Genomic DNA, 10,270 nt, shown 5'->3' on the forward strand with positions numbered 1-10,270 from the left:
AATTTTAAAAATAAGGACTTGTTTGCTAAGCAATACTCCCATTTTCCAGCTAAAAATCTCATCTTGCTAACATTTTTCACAACTTCATTGTCTCCTTTCCTCCCATCACAAGCCTTAAATAGGTACAATTAATAATATTGATTAAAATTAAGGTGCCACCAAAGGCCACCACCTTTAATAGGAGAGACTTTGAGAGAAAATAAAAGTTTATGATAATACCAAATGCTGGAAATAATAGTTCAGAGAGCCATAAGCATTTACATACCAGTGAGCCAGCAGTTAACATAAGATTTAAACTAAAATATACTTAGATTTTATGTGGTCATCATAGAGTTAAGTTTCTTTCTAAGTTTGTTTATTTAGAGGGGCAGTACACTTTTTCATGAAGCTGATTTTTTAAATAGTCTGGCTGGCTGAATTCTAAGAAGATCTCCAAGATCCCTGTCCCCTGCTGTCCTTGTTCTGTACAATACTGGGGTAATGTGAATATAATAGCGTATTCACTCCATGATTAGGTTATGTCATATGTCATATTTGCTATTTTCCACGGCAAATGAGCCCCTAAAAGGAACTGCGCTCTTCTTGGCAAGAGAGATTCAAAATAGCATAGGGATACAAGGAAGATGCTACAATGTTAGTTTTGAAAATGGAGAGGGGTGGCATATAAAAAGGAATGAGAATGGCCTCTAGAAGCTGAGAACAGTCCCTGGCCAGCAAGGAAATGGGAACCTCAGTCTTATAACCACAAGAAATTAAATCTTGCCACAACCACGTAAGCTTAAAAGAATACCCTGAGCTCCAAGTATAAATGAAGACTGGCTGACACACTGATTTAAGTCTTGTGAGAAACTGAGCAGAGACCTCAGCCACGTCATGCTCAAATCTCTGACCTACAGAACTGTGTGTTAAAAAATGGGTTTTGTTTTAAGCTTCTAAATGTGTAATAATTTGTTAAGCAGTAATAGAAATCTAATACAAACCTTGTTAAGAAATCTTGATTTGATACCTTAAGGCAATAATTTTTATGATATAATGTTAGAATGCTTATTATAGAAGCATGTTTTTGTTCACTTAAACTGCATTTGTCAAAGCAGGTTGATTTTACACACTAACATTGAGATAATTAATCTAGTCCTAATTAACTCAACCATTAAAAAAATCAATGTTACTACTTTTAGAATTAGAAACAAAGTAAAGGTAATCAGTTTGAAAAAAATATATCTTTGACAAGTAAAAGCAATTATTGTAGAAAATTAACTTTAAATACAATTCATGAATCTTGTTTTTCCTTGATATTCTTTCTAACTGTACACTGAATCTTTCCCATCACCCTTACCCAGAGACCTTTTAATTTTTGTTCCCTCTCATCTGTCTTTTGTTTACTCAATCTTTCTTTCTTCCCTTCCCTTCGTTCCCCTCCCCTCTCTTCCTGCCTCCCTTCTTCCCTTCATCCATCCTTCTCTTCTGGATCTTCCTCATTATCATTTAAAATCTCATCTAAGAAAAAAGAAAGAAAGAAATGAAACTTTACAAGACCTCTTTTCTCTCTTTGGCGACTGCTCTTCATCCTCCCATTCAAAGGTAAGCACGTTATGGCTTTTGCTGCTGTCTCTACTTTTCCATTATCCATTCGCTCTTCAACTCATGCCAGTCTAGCTTACAAGTAAGTCCATCTCCTCATCACTTTTACCAAAGATTTGCACATCGTTCAATGGAATGAGCCTCTTTCGCGTCTTGATTTCTTACCAGTAATTTGCCCTGATAACCACTCTACTCTGAGACTGCTCATCTCTTCTTTTTCTGCCTAACTCAAACTCCTTTAATTGTCTGTTCTCTTCTACTTTTTACAGGTTCACTCTTAGGCTCACAGACATCTCAAACACTTCTACTTGTGCCTCAATTCTTAGTCTATGATTTTCATTTCCATAATCTCATCTCACTTTTGCCCCAAATTAGCCCCAAATTAGCCCTCTTCATGTCCACAGTAATTTTACACTGGCTACTCCTTCTCCAGATAGTATTCTGCCCCACTTTCCTCCCATGATGGACTCCTCATTCAGATCACTCTCCTTCAGATTAGACCTGGTAACATAGCTCCTAGTCACAATCCCCACAGATAGTTGTGAATTATTGGGTAATACCCCTCACTAAGTCATTTTCTGTCTGTTATAGTTTCTTTATCTCTCATGAGACATGGCCCATTTTTATATTGCTTTCTATTTATCCCTAGAATGTAGTATACATGGGTGCTTCATTCAAGCTTGTTGAATGAATGAAGAAATTGCTCAAGCCACAAACCCAAGTTAACTCTGAGATATTCTTTTCTTTCCTACCATATCCAATCCAACACCAAGCACCTACATTTTAACTTAAATATCTATCAAGTCTACTAATTTCTCACTATCTCTAATGCTACCACTCAGTCATGCTCTTCAAATCTACTCTCTTTCACCAATCCAAGGTAATTTTTTTAAAAAACAAATATGGTCATGATACTACCTTACTTAAAATTATTCAATAGCTTCCCATTTCTTTAAAGAAAATCATCAAAAATTTTAACTTAAATTATGAAATGGAATTATTTAACCCTTGTCATCTTTTGTAAGCTCTACTAGTATCCCTTTTATCTGGAATTGAAAAATACCGGCATCCTTCTTCCCACCATCATCCAGATATTCAGTTGATTCTTGCTGTGATGGAGTTTGGCATTGACTGTAAAAGATCCCAGGTAATTCCAATGTGCAGTCAAGTACTGAAAAACACATCTAGCCCTTTTATTCACATACTTTTGCTTCTATTTACTTGTGAATCTCAGTTCAAAGTTAATTTCTTTAATTTCATGTCTTCCTCTTGTCTTCCCTCGCCCTCCAGATTACACCGTTGCCTTTGTGATAAGCCATTTGCTTTTTCTTTAGGTTACTTATCACAGTTTGAAATTATAATGGCTATCCTTATAAGGCAAAATTTTAGACATTATATTAATAAATAGAGACTGAAAATCACCTTGGCTCAGAATAGCTTTAGTCTGCAAAGCCACTTAAATATCCTCTTAGTTATGCAAGTATTAGTTAAGCGGAAAGAGTGTAACGAGATTCATCCTTCCTCCTTCCCTCCCTCTCTTCCTTTCTTCTCGCTCCTCCTCCCCACCCCACCCCGCTTTTTTTTTTTTTAATTTTCAGGACTTTCTCTTGCTTGGGTAGACAGAGTTCCGTAGAGCATTTTGGATCAAACTTCATAAGGCTTCTTGTGTCTTTTTAAAGGGAAGACATACAAATCCCTCCATTCTGCTTAAAAACTAATAACATCTGTGCTGGAGAACTGAGGTAGTAGCTTTAACCCTTTCCATTGTCAGGAAATGAAGCCATTTATCTAATGGGGAGGTAAGTGGGAGAAAAAAGGAGCAGAGACGGGTAACTTGGGCTCAATACAATGGCTACAGTTTGTAGGGATTGTGGATGCCGATGAAATGTGCAGCTGAGGTTGAGTACACCTCCTGCCCTGATGTGCTGAATGTGAGGACCACATCCTAAGCATGTGAATGTGAACTAGTAGAACTGGAAATGTCAAACTCAGAATGAAAATCCTGTCTGTCCAAGAATAGCAGAACACATATGGACACCATCTTGCTGAGAATCAATTTAGATAAAAATAAAAACAAAACAAAAAAACACAAAACAAACATACATCTTTCAGCAGAGACTAAAGAGTGAGAGCTCAAGAATAAATGGACTTCTTTTTAAAAGCATAATAGGACCTCTTTTGGATAAACGACATCCGGTATTATCTTTGGGGAAAATTTGGGAGAACAAGGGAGAGGAAGACTTAAAAGAGAATCTGGATGTCCTAGCAAGAAAACTAGGTGACGACTGTAAGCCAAATCATACCTCTTTTACAATTAACTGATTTTCACACTGGAATAACTGGACATCTACATGAAAAAATAAATGAATCTAGACACAAACCTGACACACTTTTTAAAAATTAAGTAAAAATGGATCACAGACCTAAATGTAAAATATAAAATTACAAAACTCCTAGAAATATAGGAGAAAATTTATATGACCTTAGGTATGATGATGTTTTTTAAGATAACACAAAGGTACAGTCCATGAAAGAAATAATTGTTATGCTGGACTTGACTAAAATTAAAAACTGCCCTGCAAAAGACAAAGAAGAGAGAATGAGAAGGCAAGCCATAGAATGGGAGAAAATATTTACAAAAGACACATCTAATAAAGGACTATCATCCAAAATATACAAAGATTTCTTAAAATTGTATAATAAAAAAATTAAAATATCTTAACAGACACCTCACCAAATATCTTAACAGACACCTCACCAAAGAAGATACATAGATGGCAGATAAATGTGAAAATTTGCTCCACATCATTTGTCATTAGGAAAATGAAAATTTAAAAAATGAAATAGCACTATACACTTATCAGAATGACCAATATTCAGAATACTGACAACAGTCAGTTGCAAAGATATGGAGCAACAGGAACTCTTATTCATTGCTGGTGGAAATGCAAAACGGTACAGCCGTTTTGGTATATAGTTTGGAGGTTTCTTACAAACCTGAACATACTCTTACCATACAATCCAATCTTTGGTATTTACCCAAAGGTGTTGAAATCTATGCCTACACAAAAACCTGCACAAGAATGTTTGTAGACGCTTTATGTGTAATGGCCCAAACTACTTGTAAGCAACCAAGGTGTCCTTCAGTAGGGGAATGGACAGTGGCATAGTACTGTGTACTAAAAAAAAATGAGCTATAAAGCCGTGAAAAGACAGGGAGGAACCTTAAATGCATAGTACTCGGTGAAAGATGACAATCTGAAAAGGCTACATACGTATGGTATATACTCCGTGACATTCTGGAAAAGACAAAACTATGGAGACAGTAAAAAGATCAAAGGTTGGGGTGGTGGAGTGATGCATAGGCAGAGCACAGAGACTTTTTACAGCAGTAAGATACTCTGTAAAATATTATAATGTGGATACATGCTATTGTATATTTGTCCAAATCCAGAGAACATTAATGGAAACTACGGACTCTGAGTGATAATAATGTGTCAATGTATGTTAACCAGTGGTAACAAATGTGTTACTCTGGTAGGAGATGTTGATAATGGGGAGGCTATGCATGTGTGAGGGTTTGGGGTATATGAGAAACCTCTGTGCCTTCATTTCAATTTGGCTGAACCCCTAAAACTGCTCTAGAAAAATAAAGTCTTTTTTTTTTTTTTTTAAAGCACAAAAGAAAAAAGATTGGGAAGAAAATCACCCATAGTTGCAATATTAAAATCTAGACATTAACAGTGTGGCAAACTCTCTTCTTTCAACATTCAGTTTTATACTTCACATAGGTATAATTATTCCTTCTTCAATTTTTAAAATTGTAAAAATAGTTATGCCCTTTGAAAAATATTTAAATTTACAGAAATGTGTAGAGTAAAAGGAGGAATGCATATTTAAATGGGACTATACATATGTATTTCTTTTCCATTTGGGAGAAAATAACTGTACATTTTATAAAACCATGTGTTATACACTTCCCATACTAAAACATAGAGATTACATTTCTTGCAGCATGTTATATTAGGTAACTAATATTATTAAAGTGCCTACCTCCTTTTCCAACATCAAGCCTTCTGCTCTGAGGTTCTTTTCAAATGTGTTTCTTTTATCATATTGTATATTTGACTTTCTATAAACCAAGATGTAATCAATCCGCTTTTTGCCATCTTTGAATAGAAGTCCACTGGATGCTATGTAATTCATGTCATTCTGCAAATAAAACAATGATTATTAATAATGAGTTAGACAACATACATTTTGGTTTCAGTCACTTCTGTTTGGATACTGGCAATCCAATATCAAAAAATATGTTTTTTACATTCCAATTATGACATGGGGAAAGGTGATTTTAAAAATCTGCAGTTTACTGTAGGAGACAAGTTAGGCATCAAATGCACAGATTTTATTCAATAAGGCCCTGTAAAAAAATAATATAGGCTAACATTTGTTGAGTATTTACTTAATATCAAGACCAGACAAAGTGCTTTACTTTATTGTATTTTATATTCACAACTTGCTTTTAAAGATAAAGACATTAAGGTTTAAACAACATAAATATTGAGAGAACAAAAAAACAACATAATTTCCTATATTAAATAACATTCAGACAAAACATTGCTTTCTTAAACCAATGTTCAGTGACAATAAACCAAAGAACAATTCCTGAGCTGCTTGCTCTAAGAAATATTTGCTCCCAAAATATGACTATGATCCAACAAAAACAGCTCCCTTGCTTATCAAGACTGCTTTAAGGCCCTCACATTGCTGTGCCCACAGCTATTTTTTAGACTTTGCTCAATTTTCAACCAAATTCCTGCCTTGCAAGACTTACTTTAAAATCTCCCAGCCCAGATCCTAGAACTCTTTGAAAAACATCACCTTTTTGCAATACTACTAAGACTACACAGGTGATATCCTTATTTGCTATAACTTTAATAAAATCACTTTATTGATCAACAGATTTTCTTCCCCCACCCTCTTTAATTCCCGACCACCCCACACACACACACTTCCCCCCATGATCTATGAATGTTGCCTATTCCCATTCAGGACTGGATCTCTGAAGGCAGGGCGTCTCCTCCCACGTCCCCCCAGGGCCTGGCGCCCCCCGGAGCTTGCACTCCCAGAGAAATCAGGGGGCCTGGCGCACCTGGAGTATGATCCATGGCCCCACCTGGGGCGTGAACCCAGGACCTTCTGCGTGTAAAGCAGACATGCTAACCACTACACTATGGAGCCACCTCCTCAATGGGTTTTCTTGATGGTCTTAAAGGAGGCTTTACCTATATTTTGCCCAAGATCACTGAAGAAACAGGACTTGAATCCAATTTTGACTCCAGGTTCATGTTCTGAACTATTATATATGTTGGTCTTCTTGTCCCACATTTTCCATCAAACTATTCGAACATCTGCACCAACTCTTTATTCCATTTTTTTACATGCAGGCATTTCTTGAGATTCAAAAAATTTCCTAACATTTAGAGAGCTATCTTATAATTTCAGACAAAGGCATCTCAGACTTCTTTGCAGAAGCCTGCTTAAGACACATATGTAGCTCAAGGTAAAAGAAGTGGAACCAGTGAAATCTAGTGGCCAAAGAAATAATGGCCAAGGAATCATCCAGGTGAAGCAATAAAAACGATATCTAAAAGAATGTCTTCTCACAGGGACAGGTTAGGTTGCCCCAGGAGCTCTGGTTTCTTAGAGACAATAGATTCAAGTGTGTAGATTCAGAGTACTAGAGACTCTACAGCTCAAGGACAAGCAGGCTTTGCACAGCATTTCCTTAATGAAAAAAAAAAAAAAAGATTTCCAGGATTATTTCATTGGGTACCACACAGTGACTAAGTAACCAACTCCAGTGGAGTAGCCAGAGGAAATCTGGAGCCAGCAAGGGTCATATTATTTTGCTAAATTTACCAAAGTCCTCAATCAGAAATGTACAAAATTAGATCATGTCATTAATCTGTAAGTGAACAGCTGATCGACTATCCATTAACTATGATCCTGGGTTAGTAAAATGCAGTTTGATACCTTAAGGTACTGAGATACAAATCAGACAGACTAAACGTGTAATTTAACCTCGCTGTTCACATAATCACATTATAAGATTATTATGACTAAATGAGATAATGCATAGAGCACTCCCAAAGTTGTCAGACTTACCCTATAAAAAAAATGATAGCTATTAACCCAAGTAAAAAATGTATACCATGTATTAATTTATATTGGAACTTTTCTATTTTCTAATGATCCAAATGAATCCTTTCACTTTTTGGAAAATATCTTTATAAGATAAAGATAGATAGAAACATAAGTAATTCAAAGAATGTTGGTGTGAGTATGTAATTAGAGCAAAGGAAAGCAGGGGTTCTGCACATAGACTTGTGAAACATGATTTACTATGAAGTTAAAAGTGCAATAAATAAATTCATAACCTAATAAATTACTATAAGATAAACACCTCAATGACTACTACCTGTCAATAAAGAACTTCACCAACTCCTGCAGAAGTCTCCCTTATATCCTATTAGGGTACCCTCCACATCCACCTCCCCCAAGGTAATCAAAATCCTATTGTTTATGGCACTACTTTCTCATTTTTCTTAGTTTTATCACCGAAGGATATATCCTTAAACACTACATTTAGTTCTGTCTGTTATCAAGCTTTATATAAATAAGAATAAACAATGAATATTGTTTTGTGTATGGCTGCTTTCACGTAATATTATGGATGTGAAATCCATTCATTCCTAATTTTCATATGTTTGTAGTTCATTTTTTCACTGTTATATTATTATATGACTATGATGAAAAATTTATTTATGCTTTCTCCTAATAATGGATATTTGGGCTGTTTCCAGGCTGAGCTATTACAAGTAAAGCTATAAATAACATTCATGTATATATACTGCAATACACATGTGCATGCATTTCTATCAACTATACCAGTAACACCTAAGTTTCTCCTTTTCCGTAACTTTTAGTCTTTAAAATATTATTATTATTTAGCCATTTGGTTGGAGGAGTGCTTAGTAATAATTTATTGAGATTTCATTTGCATTTCCATGATTACTGATGCCTTTTTCTAATGATATTTTGTCCACAGGCATTCCAAATAACAAGCCCTTTGACATGCATATGTATTCACATTTCAAATGTCTGTCTGTGGCTTGGCTATTTTATAATGTCTTGAAATATACAGAAATTCTTAATTATAATAGTCAGATTTATTATTTATTGAGTTTTTATAGTTCATGTTTTTGTTCTTGTTAAAGAAATTTTTACCTATTTTAAGGTCATGAAAATATTCTCTTCCATTATTTTCTAGAATATTTATTGTTTGTCTTTTAACATTTAGATTCAAAGTCTACTAGAATTGATCTTGTTGTATAAGACGTGTGGTAGGGGTCACATTTTATTATTATTTCTATGTGCTTATCCTATTATTCAGCACCCTGTATCAAAAGATGTTTCCCCATTGTAGCTGTCCTGCCTTTGTCCTATATGGGAATACTGAATATTACAAAGATGTTTTCCATTAAAAATTTATTTGTGGAATGCTCACAGTTCATTCGCCAACTCTTTAATTGTTGAGAGTCTATTGTACAAATAAAGTTATAATAAACATTCATCTGAATATCTTGCAGTACACAAAAAGTTCATGCATTTCTATCATTTCATGCATTTCTAGGTACGTACCTAGGAGAAAAATTGTTGATTCATAGGAATTGCTTACTTTCAACTTTAGGAGTATGTTGATCTTGATGTAAAATAGAGACTATTGTGTACAAGCCCTGATGCAATTTCTGGTGTCTTATTAAAATTTCATGGAACATGGTTATTTACAGACGGAATCTTCTTGGTTACCAATTACTGCCTTGTGCTTAAAAAAAAAAAGACTTATTTTGTCATAGTTTATAGCATCCCAGTATTCATGGGTCTAAGTGCTGCCTGTATCTGCTCCTACACGATACTCCTTTTACCCAAATTTTGGTATTCAGAATGCAACCAATTATTGCCACACCCATTTACTGTATATTTCTGTTTCTGTTCGAATTTAGAGAGAAAGGAATGGCAGAGGGAGCAGGGTGTGACCGTGGCCTGCTCAGAAGACTGCTCCTATTTAGAGAGGCAGTGGATGCTTAGTTTCCCTGACCATGTGGCCCTGAAGCCTAAAGATAAGGACAAATGGTGGGCCAGATTAGTCCAACTTTCCTCTGTAATCTGGTGGACACCACATTGATTTCAGTTAATAAGGCCAAGTGTCTGTGTACCAGGCTTGTGTTCTCAATCTTATTTTACCAAATCTTCAAATAATGAAAATCGTTTACATTGGTTCCCAGTGGTGGTGTTTGTGGGTGTGTGTGTGTGTTTCTGTATCTTCTTTTGGCAATCTTTAAGGGCAAATTAGGAGATAGCAATCTAGACGCTGTTAGTCTGAGGCCATGTTTTACCCGGAAGTTCTAGTTTTACCCTTTTTAATTGGAGAAACATACAAACAGCTTTGCTATGTAACTTTAATTTATCTCAGAGTTAATGTCGATCCACAAAATAGCTCTTGTTATTAACAAAGAAAAAAAGCTATTCAGTTTTTTCTATTTCAGACAAATGAGAAACACTTTTGTCAACAAAATCACATATTTACAACAACAAAAACAATACCTATTAAAATCAAACAGAAAAC

General features: G+C 35.2%; 1 protein-coding gene across 1 annotated transcript in view; it reads right to left on the reverse strand.

Annotated features, from left to right (window-relative positions):
• Nucleotides 1-10,270, reverse strand: part of ANO3 (anoctamin 3) — a 361,383-nt gene that overhangs the window by 109,494 nt on the left and 241,619 nt on the right. Inside the window, 1 exon segment of the mRNA XM_023532087.1 lies at nucleotides 5,635-5,793. Coding sequence (XP_023387855.1) covers nucleotides 5,635-5,793 — 159 coding nt within the window.

This window comes from Pteropus vampyrus, unplaced genomic scaffold (genome assembly GCF_000151845.1).
Source record: "Pteropus vampyrus isolate Shadow unplaced genomic scaffold, Pvam_2.0 Scaffold76, whole genome shotgun sequence".
NCBI classification, from domain to species: Eukaryota; Metazoa; Chordata; class Mammalia; order Chiroptera; family Pteropodidae; genus Pteropus; species Pteropus vampyrus.